Source organism: Crotalus tigris, unplaced genomic scaffold, assembly GCF_016545835.1.
Source record: "Crotalus tigris isolate CLP2741 ecotype Arizona unplaced genomic scaffold, ASM1654583v1 scf7180000018468.2839379, whole genome shotgun sequence".
NCBI lineage: Eukaryota > Metazoa > Chordata > Lepidosauria > Squamata > Viperidae > Crotalus > Crotalus tigris.
The window spans coordinates 1455280-1476046 of record NW_024097024.1 but is presented as its reverse complement, the minus strand read 5'-3'; the positions used below and the strand labels follow the sequence as shown (position 1 = coordinate 1476046).

At 38.9% G+C, this 20767-nt stretch overlaps 1 protein-coding gene across 2 annotated transcripts in view; it reads right to left on the bottom strand.

Annotated features, from left to right (window-relative positions):
• Nucleotides 1-20767, bottom strand: part of PLEKHS1 (pleckstrin homology domain containing S1) — a 38485-nt gene continuing 17718 nt past the window's right edge. For both annotated transcript variants that reach the window (XM_039352714.1, XM_039352713.1), the window contains 6 exons: nucleotides 10642-10727; nucleotides 7647-7811; nucleotides 6789-6890; nucleotides 3104-3239; nucleotides 2101-2186; nucleotides 1-1551 (listed from right to left, as the gene is read on the bottom strand). In XM_039352714.1, the coding sequence (XP_039208648.1) occupies nucleotides 1524-1551; nucleotides 2101-2186; nucleotides 3104-3239; nucleotides 6789-6890; nucleotides 7647-7811; nucleotides 10642-10727 (603 nt within the window). In that variant the 3' untranslated portion in view covers nucleotides 1-1523. The remainder of the gene's footprint in view (nucleotides 1552-2100; nucleotides 2187-3103; nucleotides 3240-6788; nucleotides 6891-7646; nucleotides 7812-10641; nucleotides 10728-20767) is intronic.

The window sequence follows — 20767 nt, the reverse complement described above, 5'->3', positions numbered from 1 at the left end:
TTTCTTTTTAAAAATAAATTTTATTGAGTTTTGTAAACAATATAAATAATGACATGTAAGAACAAAACTTTGAATTCTCATTTAAAACTATGAAATAAAAAAGCTATATACTGTACTTAAAAATTAAACAATATATACTAAAAAGGAAAAGAAACTCAGAAAAAAAGAGATCTAGAAAAAAGTAAATAATAGAAATAAAGGAAAACCACTATACAAGATACATTGTTTCTCTGATATCAAACTAGTAATATATCTGTACACAGTTACAATTCAGTTTTTAAATCATGAATTAATCCTATACCATATCAAATCATACTATTTGATCTTATATTATGATTAATACAAAACCAGTTCAAAGGGCGAGAACTATCATATTTCGTTTCAAAACTGGATACATGTGAATTCTTCCTGACATACATAATTGCCTTTTCGGCAATAGTCTAAGGCACAATTCAGCTAAATTATAAATTAAAATAATTCCATATTTTTGGAATATAATTAATAATACATGGAGAACTTTTTACTTTTATTTTCTTACAAGAATCTGATTCACATTTATCTGTAGCATAAAAAGATAACAATGTTTTTTGAACATCTGGTGAAGTGTCCAATATACCAGAAAAACAATTAGATGAATTAAATACATCACACTTAACATTTCTTAGAATCCAAGACTATGCAGTATAGGATATTTAAGTTCCCTATTCAATATTTTTTGCATATTGTCTAAATTTATGTATTTAATATTTTAAAATTTTGATCATATTGAATTATTGATTTTGTTTTTATTAAGCCTTCAATACACTTACTCAATCTTAATATCAGACACTGCTATGGTACCACGTTCCAGCAAGTATGTTAGCTCTTCATATTGCCACCTAGTTAATTATATTACTTTCATATTTTTTTAAAAGTTCCAGAATGATTAAAAGTAATTATTTTCTTCAAAATATGTTTATTTATTAAATAAGTTTTGTTCCAAAACATTAATTTTTTATCAGAACCAACATGGAACTTTAATGTTTTTTCTAGTAACATCCAAATATATCTGACAACTTTACACAGTGGAAATGGATTTCTGTTTGAACCTAATTTAATATAATTAAATAAAAAGCTGTGACTAGTTTATTCTGGAGAAGAAATACTTCCTTAACTAGGATCACCCTTCTTATAGTATCAGATCTGCCATAGTTCATATTATATTTAGTCCCTATCATAGATTCTCTCAGCAGCTACAGCATGTTCTTTGTTTAAACTTTGGTAAGCTATCCTACTGTTTATCAATATATTTTGACTGCCACTAGTTGTTAGCAACTCAGTTAATTATTGAAATATAAGTAGAAATCATAACTACATTTAGAAAATACCAATTTCCCTAATGTTCAGTTGCAAAGTTTATTCACTTTCCATTCATTCTTCAACTCATTTTGTTTCATTGATTTGTAACAACCAGGATCATCATTTCATTCACAAAGATTGCAAGGAGATCTAAAGTCCTGATATATATAGAAGCAAATCTCTTATCAAACAGAAAATAACATGGAAGAAACTCTGTAAGAGAAAAATGAGAAGAAAATTAAAGAAAATTATGTCCTGATGTTATATCACAAAGTGAAATGATTGATATAACAGTTGACACCTGTAACTTTTAGTGCCTATAATCAGAAGAAATAAAGGGGGAAAAAGATGAATCCTTCCTACATGTTTATAATCAAATAAATAATGGTTTGGGAAGTTAACCATATCTTCCCAAAGTTGTTTCTGTTTTTATTTTTTCAATTCCCTGCAAATCTTCACACAGTTAACTTCTTGTTATGCGAAGTTGGAAAATTATGTAATGATTTAATATGGTTGCATTATTTTTTTTATTACATCGTTTAAAATATTGTCATCAAAAACAATGATCAGAAAAGGAGAATGATCTTGTAGGGATAAACTGGCAGATGGGTGAACTGAACAATTGTCACTGAGCTCATCTTTTCATTGATTTCCTTCTGCAGATAGGATAACAAGCTAGTGAAACCACAACAAACTAAATAGGATTGTGTCCTGGCTGATTGATAAGTACATGAAAAAGATACAGTTTTATGATATACTTACTCTGTTCTTTTATGTCGTTGTGGACACTTGCATCCTGGAACATGCAAAATCTCTGAATCTGGGAGTCGATTTATTGTCAGTTTTACCTTTTTTAAGGGGGGGGGGAATTAAGAACAGTGATTATAGTATTGTATCTTACAGTTTATCTTGTACATTTTGTATTAGTAAAATAATAAGCAATTGTTCAAATCCAAACTACAAATCAGCATGAATTTCTATAATAAACACTGAAGATGAGAAATGTATACAATTCTGATGAGTTAGGCCTGCAGCAGCAATGAATTTTCTTGCCAGACAGTTTTATGAAGCTGGATATCATAAGCATCTTGATGGAGTCCAAAGTCCTGAAGTGAATAATTTCTAATGTTAGATAGAGAGACGTAGATGAAGAAAAGCCAGGAATTATCACTGCCATAATAATCTGTCAGAGTGATTTTAAAGCAGTGATAAATTTGTCTTACAACTTGCAGGATGACAGGGGATATAAAAGAATGTTAGCTTGTTCCTTGCTACAAACAGAAACAAATCATAGGCCAGCTTGAGATGTATTTCTAGTTTTAAAAAAACAACAATCTATTTCAGTTTGCTGATCCTCCTTACCAGGAGTTAGAATATTTTGAATATTTCACAAAATCAGTTTATGTGTCATTGCTGATAATAGTGGTGGTATTTAAAAAGATTTAAGTTATTGAAAGAAACTAGTCTGACCAAAACAAAAAACAAAAAAAACCACCTTCTAGTCTTTACTATGCTTGTTCATTGTCACTTTATTTTTAAGGTCAGGCTTAAGTTTAAAAAGGGATCATATAGCTAATGAAACCAAGTTGGAGAGCTGAATAGGGAGTGAAGGATGATACATGATTACTTATCATTTGGCTGGACATTTCTAATTGTGGATTAGCAATTTATAAGCAGATAGATAAGGCAAAATATCTAATGATAATTTTGCATTAAAATCTTCTATTGCTTAGTGCTAAGCTTTACTTCAATTGCTATGTCTTACCTCCTTTCTTCTGGATCTACTTATGAACCAAAATATTTCATCCATATCTTTGATATGCAAATCATTCACAGCCACTATATGATCTCCTTGATGAAATATGCATCCTAAACGACATGGGTCTTTCCACTGAGAAATGCTGCAGTAAATTAGAAAAGGGACAAACACCAGACATTTTAGACTTCTTATCTAACCTGATCTGGAAATGAACAGAGAAAACCACCTTAGGCCACAGTTTTAAGGGTGCATTCCCTTATTGTTGGCAATTTTTGCTGAAGTTGGTGGGATCTAATCATGCTGGATTTTCATTGCACAGCACATCTGGCTGGCTGGCATTAAAAATATTAGAAAATGGAATGAATTTGAGAGCTATTCATTTATTAGGAACGTTAGAAGTAAAATTATTTGCAAGTGGGCAGTGGAAGGCTATTACTATATTAAAATATTCAAAACCAAGTTATTATACAGACATATAAAATCTCTTGTGACCTTAATATCTTGCAGCAGAAAAGAGAACTAGTTGCTCAATGAATGAACTGGGAGCAGCATTTGTTATTGTGTGTGTGTGTGTGTGTGTGTGTGTGTGTGTGTGTGTGAATGTGTGTGTATATTTATGTGCGTGTGTTAATAAAAAAAGTTTGTCAGCCCAAGAACAAATGGAAGATTTGTTTTGTGAAGATTTAAAATGATTATGGATCCAGAAGTTGATTTATGTTCTACATCAATTAATTAAAAACATCACACATACATTTCTGAATTACTGAAAGAGTATCAGATATTAAACTTCATATTAGCTCTTTGAGGTAGACCAAGTTAGGAAACATGCTTCTCAAGAAATACTGACATTCTGCTATATTGATATAAACCAGTGTATATGCTGGCTGGAGGAATTCTGGGAATTGAAGTCCATGCATCTTAAAGTTCCTGAGGCTGAGAAATAGTGATTGAACATTTGACAATGTTTTTCCTTTCCCACTTTTTATACGCAAGAAAATCAATGCAGGGTCACTTTCAATTTCTTTATAACAACTTCCTTTTTCTGTGCTTAATTCATGTTATGTTAACTGCCACAATCCTAATGGAGAGCTTTGGATATTGTTAATCTCCTTTCCACTTTATTTTTGGGATCCTTCCTCCTTTTGCCAATCCCTGATATGATAGGCCAGTCATTGATACTGATAGGCCTTTTTCCTTGTCAACACCACAAAGTAGGTGGGGAAAGGGATATTCTTCAATGTCCAAGCCTTCAATACTAAACATATAATTTACCATTTGGTTTGAGAAGAAAAGAAAATAGGTAAAACATGTGACACTAGAACAGACATGTCAAACTCGCGACGTCACGTGACATCGCACAACGTATCAGGATGGTTTTGCCATTGCTGGCAATGGGGTGGGTGCAGCTTCCAGATGATGTGTCCGGCCCGCAGACCGGCAGTTTGACACCCCTGCACTTGAAGCTGGCTATCCTAATCAAATTTCCTATTTCATCTTGTTATTAACTGAAATCTGGAAGCGGCTGCTGGACTGATGGCAGACTCCACCTTCCCCCCCCCCTGCTCTGATCTCCACCTGTCCATCTTCTGGTTATCATATTGATGTATTCTCCTTGTGTTCTTTTCCATTGTTTGTTTTATTTTTCTGTTATTTTATTTCTGTTCTGTTTACACTTCTTTCATTTTCTTCCTTTTGTAAGCTGATTAGAGGATCCCTGTGGCAAGCGAGGCAGCAAATAAATTTAACAAATAGATAGATAGATAGATAGATAGATAGATAGATAGATAGATAGATAGATAGACAGACAGACAGATAGATAACCTTTATTGTTATTTTTTCCTGTGGGCAAAATGGCACACATGAAAAATGAAATTTAGTTGCTTCCTCTCAAAGTGTACACATACATAACACATTTAAAACATATTGAATACAACATGTATAGACCTACACCCTTTCATATAAGTAACATATAAAAAAAGGGGAAACGGCATAGAACAAAGATGATGGAAGACCCTTCAGCAGAAGACAGCCGCCGCCCAAGGATGGGGAAAGAAGAGAGCAGGCTAGGGTCAAGATGACGACACCCAGTCTAGGGCCAGGAAGAAGCAGGGGGGTGACAACGTCTGGGAAGGGCAACAAAGCAGATTCTGGAATGCTTTAATTTGGAGCCCTACCCTAAGCAAGGAACATGGAATTCTTCCACTTTATTGGCTTATAATCCCACCAGGCCTATGAATGACCTATAAATGATTAGTTATTAATCAGGAGTAGCATGGCAGTCTACTATAAGAATCTAAAGCTATAGGATCTTGATACTTTTATTGATGTATTTTTTTCCCTACAGTCTTCTACTTGCAATGCAAGGTTAAGCAAGCAATGCAATGTTGTTAAGAAGAAACTTCTTTGTTGCTTTATTTAATGTCTTCATTATTTGGACAAAGATAGTGGTAGACAAAGTGTGACACCTTGTGGTTTACCAAGGCAGTAGAATTTAAAAAACTTTCTAGGTTTTCTGTTTGCTTTTTAAAATTTCACCCTAGGTCTCTATTGTGGGAATAATGACTAACTCTATATCAGGCCTCTGGCATTATTTTCTGCCAACTGAATTTGCTTTGATATTGATGATAAGATGCTCAACAGCAACTGTGCAGTTCAAGCAAACCTTGACTGTACAGCTCTGTTCACTAATTTGGTCTCTTCATATGTATGTTCTCTCTGAGGCAAACACTTCAATTTCCTTTTATTAGTATCTATTCTGACTCTAGGAAATATAAATACAAACCACTGTTTACTATTGTATTGTTTTCAAAATTTAAAGCGAAGCGGTTTTGCATTTGAACAACTGTTCTCACCACGTTTTTACAAGTTAATTTTTGATTGCTAGAAAGATCTGTGAAATCTATTATAGATTTCTAAGATTCATCAAATGGTAGCTGAAGACATAAAATTAACTTATAAATAGCTGTTCAAATTAAAAGAGTTAAGAATTAATTAAGAAAGAATTAAAATTAAAAGAGCTACTTCATGACTTTAAAAAGAATTTTTATAAGTCTATGGAAAAACCTGGCAGATTTTTGATAGTGTTGGAACGATCTAATCCAACTAATTGATTTTAGTTAATGGAGTTAACAATCTCAGCAGGTGGTAAGCACCTGATTGGCCTTTTCTGGATTTGAAAGTTAAATTATGGGGGTTTTGGTCCAGGAAAAGAGATCTCAAAGGAATATCAGTGATGTATGACTGAGACGTTGAGGGAAAAATACTTGGAAGATTGCAGTCATAAACTGTTTCCATAATACTGACAAAAAACAGCAGTGTGGACTCACTTTGAAAGTGACTTTGCTACTTTTAATAGTTAACCAACTGCACATTAATTAGTTGAAGCTGTCTCTTCTGAAGGAATATTCAGTGATGAGAAGATGGCAGTACTAAAAATAACCGATGCATTTATTTTTGCCTGACAGCATATTAATTATGATAAAGCAATATATTTAGTTAAGCCAGCAAGAGTCTTATCAATCTTTGTTGAAAAACTGTAATTTGAATTTGATCATTTAGTTGGCTGATTCTTTTAAGAAGGCAAGTAGTTAACACATTCCCCACCTCCCAAAACAATTCAGCTGATTGTTTTTTAGAAATTCAAATAATAAATGCAGTAAATAATCAATAAAATATAAATAAAAGACTTTACCATATGCATCCAGAAGCTTCTACAAGTGTTAAGTAGGATTCAAGATTATTCTGGAGAAGGAGGATATCCACCTGCTCCAATTGGTTATCATCTGTGATTTTACTGAAAGAGAGAATGAAATCCAGAATGTAGGACTGTTGGATCAGAATATACACCATTGCAAGCTATTGCTATTCATGCTAATTCTTAAGATAGAAAACATACACTGTAAGCAAAATAGCAAGCTATACAGTTTTCTAGACTGGGCTAGGAAACACCCAGCCAGATATGGTTCAAATATGCAGCAAAGAGATTTGAATAATTCTTTAATTTTGCATATAGTTGAATTTCTGCCTCCTCTTCCATATAATTATATTTTTATTTAAAATCCTATCTTTCCAAATTTTAAACAGTATTAATATCTATTTCTCGTCTTGGCTAGGGCAGGAATACAGGATGCTGTCAAACCAAATACAGATAAACAATTGCACGTCACAACAAAAGAAAAGGCATCCAGTAATGGTAGCAGAAGTTTCAAAATCAAACTATTTTAGAGGGAAAAATTAGACCATTTTATTTTTCCTGTATCTATGCTTAATATGCAAATAAAGGAACAAATTTATGCTTTGGTGAATTCAATGAATAAGATGACGGAGAGATAAAGTTAAACATTACTTCCTGGTTCACTAATGGAACAACATGCCTTGCCTGTTGTACAACTTAAAATTTTTGTTTATTAACTACCAGTGCAATCTTTATTTAGAATTGGAACAATTTGACAAGGTTGTATTTAACTCCAATTTAAATAAAACTTTTTCTTTTAGATCTCAACATTTTACAATAATGAAGGAAATGACTGTATTCAAAAGACATTCTTACCTGAGAATTATGGACAATTGAACCACAGATAAAAAGAAGACTTTGGGTGTTGTTTCCAATGGCTTTGGTTCTGCCATTTGTACATCCATCTGATTTTGGGGAAAGGTCACTAATTGATTATTGACATCTTTTGGTTTTATTTTATCTTCTACCATTTCTGAAATTCTGAGGGGCAGATTATATTAACCTTAAAAGACGTTCATCAATCAGATCCCCCAAAATCTTACCTCTGCACAATCAAATCAAGGGCAACACTTGAATGAAAGCAGATTGTGTAAAATTAAGAACAAATTTAGGATAATTCAGGTAAAAATTTAACTAGAAAATGTGATAGTTTATTCACTGACCTCATGGCTATGAGTCATAGATTTCTAAAATCAGTCTTTTGACGTAGGTTGAAACTACATTAAGTGAGTACACTTCGCATTTTGAAGATGCTGAGGTGTTTGGAAATAAACTTACTTAGGTTGCATTGTTCTGCTTTCTCTTGGGCCTTATAATTTTTTCCAAAATGGATAATTCTTTTTGAATTTCACATATTTAGTGATCCAGCTTTTTATTTGCTTCTTGTTCTAGCTCAAATAATTATGGGTGATTGCATGTTTTGAACAGTCGTTTATGCCTTTAAGTCAGTGTTGACTCCTGGCAATTGCTTAGACAGGTCCCTGCAGTTTTCTTGGCAACATTTTTGGAAGTGGTTTGCCATTGCCTGCTTCCTAAGGCTGAGAGAATGAAACTGGCCCCAGGCCACCCAGCAAACTTGTTCTCAGTTTGTCCGCTAAAAGCTCACTAAAGTGATTCCTGTATACCAGGGGTGTTAAACTGCCAGTCCATGGGCTGGATGCATCATAACGAAACTGCGCCCACCCCATTGCCAGCAATGGCAAAAAAGTCGCAATACATTATGACACGTCACGTGATGTTGCGAGTTTGACACCCCTGCTGTATACTGTATGCTGCTGGCTAAGACTGGAAGACTGAAATCAGCTCAAATTGAAAAAATGGAGTAGATATTGATAATGAATTAGATCTTCTATAATTTTGCCATGTTGGCTGGGAACTCTTGGAAATGTACTTGCTTCAGGATGGAGAACCCTTGTTTAATCTATAGAAAATTTGGAGAAACTATTCAATGTGTAATTTCCAAAAAGTTTATTAACTGCTTATAGCAAAACCAGCAAGACAAAACAATGGATTGTCTTGTTCCAAATTACTTCAAATATTGTTATTAATAAATTTTAAATGCTATGTTAGGCCATAATTCAATGAGGTAAGAATGAACTACAGCAAACATCAAGGTCACATACTTCTCTTCTTATTTGAAAAACTATTTTTTATTAGTAGTTTTTGGAGAGGCACATCTTGCTATGTCATTCTCACCAACACAATGTAGTCAGTATTAAATAGAGATTGTTTAAAACAAGCTGATCTGAAATACACTGGTAACATCAGAATTGAAAATTAGAAATGTGTTGGCCTTAAGCTGTTTTGGTCATGTTAAACTCTGATTTGGTGTGACTTTGAATTTGGCCACTGCATTATTTACAATTGGCTCATGTAGAAGTATAGCAAAAGAAAACAAAGTGTGTAACTAGTGCAGAAAGAGAATGGTAGTATACCTCTTTAGAAACTTATGATGAGTTAAATATGTGGTAAATATACAGTTAGAATTATTGGTAATAATTGCCATCATTCTGACTGTGCTAGTATTAATATCTGAAGTTAGATTTTACTTTTGGTACTGATTTCCAATCTTACTCCAATTTGAACTCAGGTGATACGGTTAATCAAATGTTTACATGCTGATAGTCCTTTGGAAATAAAGTTGGATATCAGCTAGATCAAATGTATATTTTCTGATGCAATAAAGATTAACTTAAAATAGAAAGAACAGACAAGAGGAACCTCTAACACAGGAGCCTAAGATGATCTCTGAAGTTTTCTCCTACAGTCCTAAACTTCTTCCTCCTCTAAATCTTTGACCTATCTTTCCAGCCCTCATGCTTTCAGAATTCTCATTCTTTCTCCCCTCCTGATTATTCACAATGATCAGTTAACCAATAGGTGAGTGCTGAGAGCAAATCATTCACAAATAATTTCTGAGTAGGAAGGGGGATTTATTTCGGTACAAGAAGAGAACCCAGAAGGAAGTGCTTTATGCCATTTTTTTTAAGGGAGAAAAGACCAGAATGGGACATCTCCACATGGTCAACTGGGGACAACCAGCTCTGGGCGGCCCCCTTATCACCACTATGTTGCCTCTGCTAACTCATTCTGCCAAATCATTGCAGGACAAGTCAACATGGGCAATTCACTGCGGGCACAACTCGCTGTGGGCACCTGGGACAGCTTGCTGGGGTGCACAGATGCAGTCAGGTGAGTAGTCAGGTGAGCAAGCGAGTGAGGAGAGCTGAGTGGGCGGGCAGATAAGTGGGTGTGCAGAGCACATAATGGTGGTGGCAGCTGAGGGCTTCCCATTCTCCTATCTCATGCTGCTGCCACCACTGTTTACTCTGCCCACTTGCTCACTCACTCACTTGCCCACCCAGTTCTCCATTGGGGTGCCCACAATGAGTTTTCCCCACAGTGAAAGGCCCATGTTGAGTTGTCCTGCAACGAACTGGCAGCAGTGAATTGGCAGAGGCGATTTGGCAGTGGCGAAGGGGCTGTCCCTAACTGGCCACCCACAACAGGCCTGTCAGTTGTTCTAGACCCAAAAAGACTGTATTGTCCATATAGAGGACAACAGGTGCCAAGCACTTCCAATAGAACTACTAGATACGGGATGCAAAATAAAGGATTGGAATTTATGCCTTCTTATTGCCATTCTGATTTTGAAGCCAACTCTGGTGGTCTTACCTACAAATGCATAATTAGGAAAACTTTTAAAGTATTGTACTTATTGTTGACTTTGCTACTCACATGAAAAAAATTGTAAAAGAAATGCATAAATATTTGTTTCAGGAGAGAAATATCTAATAGCTAGTATACTTACAAATCTTTCATGGACATGTATTCTTTACTGCTACTGAACTTTTCATTGTCTGAGATGCTATATTCTCCCATTCTCACCTCATCCAGCTTTGAAAATAAATTACATATACAATTAATAAATGTTATCTTATACACTATTTGTATACAAATGTCATCAGATAAACTTAACAGTTTCTAGATTTGGATTCCACTACTGATACACTCTATCTGGCTAAAGCTAAACTGTATCTTAGTAGTGAAGCAAAATAAAATAGTTATTGCTTAGTAGTTTTTATAGTTTCTATAAAAATCTCAGTGACTAGGACTGCTGAAAATCTTAGAATATGTTCAAATTGATCTAGATAAAAAAGATGGCAAATCAGGCTAAACATAAATAAATGGAAGATGTATCAGTGTATTAAAATGAGATGCATTGGGGAGTAAGAAGCTGTCCTTGAGATATTAAAGGAGACTTCAGGTGTGTGTGTGTGTGTGTGTGTGTGTGTGTGTATGTGTGTGTGTGTGTGTGAGAGAGAGAGAGAGAGAGAGAGACAGAGAGAGAGAGAGAGAGAGAGACAGACAGACAGACAGACAGACAGAGACCCTGTTTTGTGACAATGGGGGAAGAGAAATTGGAGATATGGGCATTATAATATAGGATGAAGGCTTCTCTCCTAATCTTTTTCAATCTGTTTGGTGTTATCATTAGTATCCTAATGACCTCTACCTATATATCTCTACCCAAGGCTGAGCAGAAGATGAAATGGACTTGCAAACTGTAAGGGACTATATGGTATTGAACAGACTCAGACTAAATCCCATAACGGGATCTGGATCAAGGAAGTTCCAACTTTAGCTTTGGATGGAATGTTGTCAGTGGTGTGCTGGACCTCACTGGCTCACACTGGCTTACAAGAGGAGATGGTTAAACGTTCTGCAATTTAGTGAGCCAATTGAAGACAGAGCCAAAACTCTAAGCCTAAGGATGCTTAAGGATATTACTCTCTTGAAGGATTTGATACATAATTTAGGCTTTTCCTGGGCTCCTGCTAGACTGTCTTTGGCCAGTTCAGACTAGGGAAGACTAGGGTAGAATGTCCCTGTCAAATATATGTAAATTGAGAGGGAAATGCTATGGGCTCCCAACCCTGAATGTTAGGGGCAGGACCTGATGAAATATGTTTTTGGACATCATTTTCTTGCTTTGGAACAGCTTACTTCCTGAGATCAGAATGGCCCTTTTCTTTATGCTGTTCAGTTAAAATTGCTGATCGGCAAAAACTTACACATTTGATGTTTCTATGTTGATTATATTTCTGTGATGTTTTTTCAGATACTTATCGCTTATGATTATTATATATATATTCTGAGGTTTTCGCGGGTGTTTGTATGTAGGTCTTTGGTTGTTCGGGTTTTCTCCCGCGTAAAATTGGAAGTGTCTTGGTGACGTTTCGACGAAGTCCCATTCGTCATCTTCAGGCTGGTGTTTTCAGCTTCGTGCTTCGAGCAGCAATGTGTGGTCTTAGCTGTTTTTTCCTTTTAACTGCCAGTGGGGGTATGAACTGATTGGGTGGGAGCTTGGCTGTGTTCTGATTGGGTGGAGGTGTGTTCTGATTGATTAGGGGCTTGGCTGTGCTCTGATTGGCTGGGGGGTTGGCTGTGCTCTGATTGGCTGAGGGGTTGGCTGTGCTCTAATTGGCTGGGGGAGTGTTGTGTTTGGTTGTGCTCAGGTTAGTCTGAGTTGCAGGGGGGTTTAAGAATTTTGGGCTGCCTTGCTATTTTTTGGCTTCACGTTCGTGGTCGTGCCTCATCTTCATGGAGGGTGTCAGTTTGCTTCATGTATGGATTGGAGGAGTTTAAAGTGGCTAAAGTGGTTTAAAGTCGATGGGAGAACCTATTTATAGATGAAACAGCATCTGTGCCCAACTCCTAGACCTCGTCACGGGTCCTAACCGACCAATCAACGCTTCAGTCATAATCTCCGTGATATTAACTGATTTACTCTTGCTTCCCTTACCTATGTGTATATTACTACTTACTTCCCCTTCCTCCTCCTGTATCCGTAAACCAGGAAAACTCTCCATCTTACTCTGATCAAACACACATTCCATATCCCTGGGTTGTTTCCTCCTCTCACCTCCTTTCCTGGGGTGCTCCATCTCAGTGGACTTTTTCCCACCTCCACCTCTTTCGTGTCCGTTATCATCATTGTCATTCTCCCTATCATGGGACTCCGTACTAAGTGTCTTGCCTTCACCCCCACTACAAAAGGGGACAGATTACTCAAAGAGGCTTGGCTCTCAGGTGGAGACTCCATTAATTGGCATGTGGACCTGTGCCCGGCACATTTGGCGCTGAGAGCATGGGAGGCGCATGTTCGACCATTACGAAATAAGCAATTTAACAACATCCTTTATTTGCCGGAGAGGGAAACTGAGGGGGGAGGAGCCCCTGATCCCAACAATTTACCGATATCCGGGAAAGGAATGACCGACAACCTGATGATGGTGGTGAGATCATCAGACATACAGAGGAGGGGTGGCGCTGGGTAGTGGGGGTGAAGGCAAGACACTTAGTATGGAGTCCCATGATAGGGAGAATGACAACGATGATGGTGGACACGAAAGAGGTGGAGGTGGGAAAAAGTTCACTGAGATGGAGCACCCCAGGAAAGGAGGTGAGAGGAGGAAACAACCCAGGGATGTGGAATGTGTATTTGATCAGAATAAGATGGAGAGTTTTCCTGGTTTACAGATACAGGAGGAGGAAGGGGGAGTAAGTAGCAATATACGCATAGGTAAGGGAAGCAAGGGTAAATCAGTTAATATCAGGGAGATTACAACTGAAGTGTTGATTGGTCGGTTAGGACCCATGACGAGGTCTGGGAGCTGGGTGCAGATGCTGTTTCATCTATAAATAGGTTCTCCTATTGACTTGTATGAACCCTAACGATGTTGGCAGTGGCCAACGAAAGCTTGGTGTTTTTATTTAAAAAAAACTTTTACAGTTTTATAATTTTTCTTGGTGATCACGTTTGTTTGTTGTCTGATATGGATATACCCAGGAATCATTCTTTTATTTTTAATATCATTGTGTGTATATATATATATATATATATATATATATATATATATATATATGTAGGTCTTTGGTTGTTCGGGTTTTCTCCCACGTAAAATTGGAAGTGTCTTGGCGACGTTTCGACGAAGTCCCATTCGTCATCTTCAGGCTGGTGCTTTCAGCTTCGTGCCTCGAGCAGCAATGTGTGGTCTTAGCTGTTTCTTCCTTTTAACTGCCAGTGGAGGTATGAACTGATTGGGTGGGAGCTTGGCTGTGTTCTGATTGGGTGGAGGTGTGTTCTGATTGGTTAGGGGCTTGGCTGTGCTCTGATTGGCTGGCTGTGCTCTGATTGGCTGTTGGCTGTGCTCTGATTGGCTGAGTTGTGCTCAGGTTAGTCTGAGTTGCAGAGGGATTCAAGATTTTGGGCTGCCCTGCCATTCCTTGGCTTCGCGTTCGTGGTCGTGCTTCCTCTTCATGGAGGGTGTCAGTTGAATGGCAGGGCAGCCCAAAATCTGAATCCCTCTGCAACTCAGACTAACCTTTAGTTCAGAGCACAGCCAAGCCCCTAACCAATCAGAACACACCTCCACCCAATCAGAACACAGCCAAGCTCCCACCCAATCAGTTCATACCTCCACTGGCAGTTAAAAGGAAGAAACAGCCAAGACCACACACTGCTGCTCGAGGCACGAAGCTGAAAGCACCAGCCTGAAGATGACGAATGGGACTTCGTCGAAACGTCGCCAAGACACTTCCAATTTTGTCTCGTCTTTGGTTGTTCTTTTCTCCCAAGTGTCGTTTTATTCGTCATCTTCATGATTCAGGATATATATATATATATATATATATACATACATACATACATACATACATACAAACAAACACGAACACCAGGAAAAATTTAAAACTAAAAATGGAGCGGCAGCATCGATCAACATCAAGAATATAACCAACACGCAGTCCAATCAAGTAGGACCAATGACGAGGTCCAGGAGCCGTGTGCATAAACTGACTAGCACTATAAAGGAGACTCCCATCGACCGGTTTAAAGCCTTGATGATGTCAGCAGTTGGCCAACGAAAGCTTGGCATTAGATTAAATGTTTTTAGTTTTAAATTTTTCCTGGTGTTCATGTTTCTTTGTTTTTATAATATGACTGTACCCAGGATTCGTGTTTTTAACGAGATTTTATATATATATATATATGTTTTCTGAGGTTTTTGCGGGTGTTTGTATGTAGGTCTTTGGTTGTTCGGGTTTTCTCCCGCGTAAAATTGGAAGTGTCTTGGCGATGTTTCGATGAAGTCCCATTCGTCATCTTCAGGCTGGTGTTTTCAGCTTCGTGCTTCTAGGAGCAATGTGTGATCGTAGCTGTTTCTTCCTTTTAACTGCCAGTGGGGATATGAACTGATTGGATGAGAGCTTGGCTGTGTTCTGATTGGATGGGGGGGGGATTGGCTGTGCTCTGATTGGATGGGGGTTGGCTGTGCTCTGATTGGATGGGGGACTGTTCTCTTTGGGTGTGGGCTTTGTTGTGCTCAGGTTAGTCTGAGTTGCATGGGGATGTGAGATGGTGAGCTGCATTGCTATTGTTTGGCTCCGCGTTCGTGGTCGTGCCTCATCTTCATGGTGGGTGTCAGTTTGCTTCATGTATGGATTGGTTTAAAGTGGCTAATGATGCAGCTGTGGTCTGGCTTCTGGTCGTGCCTCATCATCGGTGTGGGTTTGGGTTTGCTTTTTGTGTGGACGTGTGGTGGTGACATCCTGTGTGGCTTTTGTGAGTGTGGGTCTGGTGTCATTCTTTGTGTTAGGGAGTCGTTTGTCAATAAGGGCGGGTTTCCAAATGGCTGGTAGGCAGGAGGTATCATCTCGTTTGTTCATGCTGTGTGGGCATTTTTCTATCTCGATGGCTTCTCTGTTTATTCTGTTATTAAAGTGTTCAGTTTTGGCAATAGTTCTGGTCTTTTTAAAGTCAATTTCATGTCCTGTGATTTTAAGGTGTTGGACCAGGGAAGAAGTTGGTTTCTCTTTTTTGACTGAGTTCTTATGTTCTTCAATGCGTGCACTTATTCTTCTGTTGGTTTGTCCGATGTATGTGGTGGGACAAGTGGTGCATGGGATTTCGTATACTCCTTGATTTTCTAATTCAATTTTATCTTTGGGGTTTCTTAGGATGGTGGATATTTTTCTGTTTGTGCAGAATGCTGTCTTAATGTTACTGATTCTGTCTGTGGTGCCTTTTATGAAAGGGAGGAGGGCTTTGCCGTTTTCTTGTTCTCTGTCTTGGGCTTTAGTGGGGGTTATTGACAAACGAGTCCCTAACACAAAGAATGACACCAGACCCACACTCACAAAAGCCATACAAGATGTCACCACCACACGTCCACACAAAAAGCAAACCCAAACCCACACCGATGATGAGGCATGACCACAAACCAGAAGCCAGACCACAGCTGCATCATTAGCCACTTTAAACCCCTCCAATCCATACATGAAGCAAACTGACACCCACCATGAAGATGAGGCATGACCACGAACGCGGAGCCAAACAATAGCAATGCAGCTCACCATCTCATATCCCCATGCAACTCAGACTAACCTGAGCACAACAAAGCCCCCACCCAAAGAGAACACTGTTCCAACCAATCAGAGCACAGCCAACCCCATCCAATCAGAGCACAGCCAAGCTCCTAACCAATCAGAACACACCTCCATCCAATCAGAACACAGCCAAGCTCTCATCCAATCAGTTCATACCCCCACTGGCAGTTAAAAGGAAGAAACAGCTATGATCACACATTGCTCCTAGAAGCAAGAAGCCGAAAACACCAGCCTGAAGATGACGAATGAGACTTCGTCGAAACGTTGCCAAGACACTTCCAATATGACGTGGGAGAAAACCCGAATAACCAAAGACCTACATACAAACACCCATGAAAACCTCAGAAAACATATATATATATATTCGTAGATTTTCACGGGTATAGGTATGCAGGTCTTGGTGTATTTGGGTCTTTTCCCATGTAAGATTGAGAGTATCTTGGTGACGTTTCGACGAGGTCCCACTCGTCATCTTTAGGCTGGGTCTTCGGCTTCATGCTTGTGCGAGCAAAGTGTGATCGGAGCTGCTGTCTCTCTATATATATTGGAGGGGGTGTGTGGAGTGCTGGCTTAGTTGCTGTAGGTGGATTGGTTGGCTGTGTAGGAGCTATTGTTTGTGGATTGTTTGGCTGTTTCATAACAACCTGAGTAGTTGAGGTGCTGGCTGTGTGACCCTTAGTCTTTTGTGTTGTAACGACCTGGGTAATAGGTTGTGTGATAACATCCTGAGATCTAGTGTAGTGATATCCTGAGTTCTGTATTGCACCATCCTGGGTGGTTGGCTGTGTTGTAACATCCTGAGCTTTGGCGTTGTAGCCTCCTGAGTTCTGTGATATGATGTCCAGGGCTGAAGGCTGTGAAGTAACATACCGGGCTTTGGTTTGGCTTCGAGTTTGCGGTCTAGCTCTGTGTCCATTTGCTTTGTGTGGGGGTTGGAGGGAGGTGCAGCAGCTGGTGATGTTGTCGTGGTTTGGCTTCTGGATGGTGGTTGCATTTTGTCTGAGGGATGGGTTTGGGCTTGGGTTTGGTTCTGGTGAGGGTGAATGGTGGTGGCGTACTGTGTTGTTCTGGGTCTGGTGTCAATTTTCGTGGCTAGGACTCATTTGTTGATTAGGGCTAGTTTCCAGATGTCTGGTAGGCAGGAGGTATCGTCACATTTATTCATGTTGTGGGGGTGTTTTTCTATTTCAATGGCTTCCATAATTATTCTCTTGTTGTGGTGTTCAGTTTTGGAGATTAGTTTGGTTCCTTCAAAATCAATTTCATGTTCTTTAGCTTTAAGGTGCTGGAAGAGGGAGGAAGTTTTTTCTTCTTTTCTGACTGCATTCTTGTGTTCTGCGATGCGTGCATTTATTCTCCTTTTAGTTTGTCCAATGTATGTGGCTGGGCAGATTTTGCATGGTATTTCATAGACTCCTTGGTTTTCTAGCTGGATCGTGTCTTTGGGGTTTCTTAAGATGTTGGCTATTTTTTGGTCGGTGCTGAAGGCTGTCTTGATATTGTGTTTGTGGAGAATTTTGCTGATTTTATCTGTGGTGCCTTTGATGTAGGGGAGGAGGGCGATGTCGTTGTACTGTTCTATGTCTCGGTCCTTGGGGGGGTGTTTCCCTTTGGATTAGGTTGGTAATAGTATTTCTTTGAAATCCATTGGAGATTAATACGTGTGTAATTCAGTTTTCAGGTGGTCTTTGTCGGCTAGGCATTTGGTTCTGGAGATGAGGGTCTTGGCTACGAAGTTGATCTGTGCAGGGTGGTGGTGGGGTTGTGCGATTAAGTAGCGGTTGGTGTGTGTTTTTTTCTGGTAGATGGTGTGTCCTAGGGAGCCATTGGGTTTTTTGTAGATTAGGACATCCAGAAAGGGGAATTGGTTGTTAGCTTCTATTTCCATCATGAATTGTATTTTGGGGTGTAGGCTGTTGAGATATGTGAGTCAGTTGTCCGGTTTTTCTTTCCCATGTGGCCAAATTACAAAGGTGTCATCTACATATCTGAGCCAGAGTTTGGGTTTGTGTTCAGATTTGTCTAAGGCAGCGGTTCTCAACCTGTGGGTCATGACCCCATTTGGGGTCGAATGACCATTTCATGGGGTCACCAAACAACGCAGTCCGCCATTTTTTCCCCCTTTTCCTTAGCTGTACTACTCCCTTTTATTCTATTGGCTTTTGAAAGCCAATAGAATAGACTCTCTTGAATAGAGTCTAATTCTATTGGCTTTCAAAAGACAATAGGAATTGTCCAGGCTGCCTCTGCCCTGCTGAGCCTGCCCAAAAGTCCCATTCTGCAAACGGTGCTGCAAGTTGTCTGCAGTGAAGGCGAGCTGTCTGGAAGTTTCCACCCCTCCCTGCTGAGTAACTACTAAAAATGTAAGTCAGTGGTGGGAGGTGGGAGGCTGGTGGGCGCAGGGAGGGTTGCTGGTGCACGTGGGGCCCGGCGGGTGCCTTACCTCCCCGGTGGTTGGCCTGCGCTGTCTCGACTTACGACCGGTTGGGCATCACGGCATTAAAAAGGTTGAGAACCACTGGTCTAAGGCATTGGTTTTGAAGTGTTCCATGTGTTTGCAATGACGGGTGAAAGGGGTGATCCCATAGGTGCTTCTTCTATCTGTTTGTATCTTTGTCCATTGTGGATGAAGTATGTGTTGGTTAGGCAGTGGTTGGTCAGATCTAGGATGTGCTTAGGGAGGTTATATTTGTTTTGGATAGCTGTCAGGGCTTCTTTGATAGGCACTTGGATGAAGAGGGATGTGACATCGAAGCTCACAAGTAGGTCGCTGGGTTGTAGGTTTTGTTTCTTTATTGTTTCTATGAAGTGGAGTGAGTTTTGTACGTGTGAGGAGATGGATTCTGTGTAGGGCAATGAAATGCAACCACCATCCAGAAACCAAACCATGACAACATCACCAGCTGCTGCACCTCCCTCCGATCCCCACACAAAGCAAATGGACACACGCCATGAACACAGAGCTAGACCGCAAACTCAAAGCCAAACCAAAGCCCGGTATGTTACTTCACAGCCGTCAGCCCTGGACATCACATCACAGAACTCAGGAGGCTACAACGCCAAAGCTCAGGATGTTACAACACAGCCAACCATCCAGGATGGTGCAATACAGAACTCAGGATATCACTACACTAGATCTCAAGATGTCATCACACAACCCATTACCCAGGTCATTACAACACAAAAGACTAAGGGTCACACAGCCAGCACCTCAACTACTCAGGTTGTTACGAAACAGCCAAACAATCCACAAACAATAGCTCTTACACAGTCAACCAATCCACCTACAGCAACTAAAGCCAGCACTCCAGACACTCCACCAATATATATGGAGAGACGGCAGCTCCGATCACACTTTGCTCGCACAAGTACGAAGCCTAAGATCCCAGCCTGAAGATGACGAGTGGGATCTTTAATATATTTTATTAATTGTTTAACAAGCATACGTCACTCAATAATTGGTAAACAGTGTGTTGTCTAGGTTACATTTGTAAAGACACTTCTTAACAATTGATTTCTATAGTCTGTATTCCATATATTAATTTTAGTTAATTTCCTCTTTCCCCAAAACATCCTTTTTTTTCAAACATTGAGCTAATACAATTCTTATTGTTTTAATAAATGACAATTAGATATATACTTTTTCCAACATTCCTAAAAAAAATATCATTATATTAGTACATTTCTTTTCCTTCCAGTCGTTTGGATTGCCTTATCATCAACCCTGTTACAATCCTTATTTTAGTTTATTTCTCCCACCAAATTCTAAATATTCTTATTGGTAAAGGTTTTCTCAATGATTAGTTACATTTATATTGACAGACTTAATTCTGTTTTTTCCATATAAGCCATCTCACATTTTTACATTTCTTAAGTAATAGATAAAAGAGTAAAAAAAGAAGGCAAAAAGAGAAATGAAAAGGAAATAAAAAATAAAAAAGAAGAGAAAAAAGCATTGGTCACCACGATTTAAAAAAGATGCTGAGACTCTAGAAAGAGTACAGAGAAGAGCAACAAAGATGGTTAGGGGACTGGAGGCTAAAACATATGAGGAACGGTTGCTGGAATTGGGTATGTCTAATTTAACAAAGAGAAGGACGAGGGGGGACATGATAGTAGTGTTCCAATATCTCAGAGACTGCTACAAAGAAGAGGGAGTCAAGCTATTCTCCAAAGCACCTGAGGGCAGGACAAGAAGCAATGGATGGAAACTAATCAAGGAGAGAAGTAGCCTAGAACTAAGGAGAAACTTCCTGACAGTTAGAACCAATGGAACAACCTGCCTCCAGAAGTGGTGAATGCTCCAACACTGGAAGTTTTTAAGAAGAGACTGGACAGCCATCTGTCCGAAATGGTGAAGGGTTTCCTGCCTGAGCAGGGGGTTGGACTTGATGACCTCCAAGGTCCCTTCCAACTTTATTATTATACTACTTAGAATATATATCCCTCCTAGATTAATATGTATTTATTTCCTCAAATTTCTTATT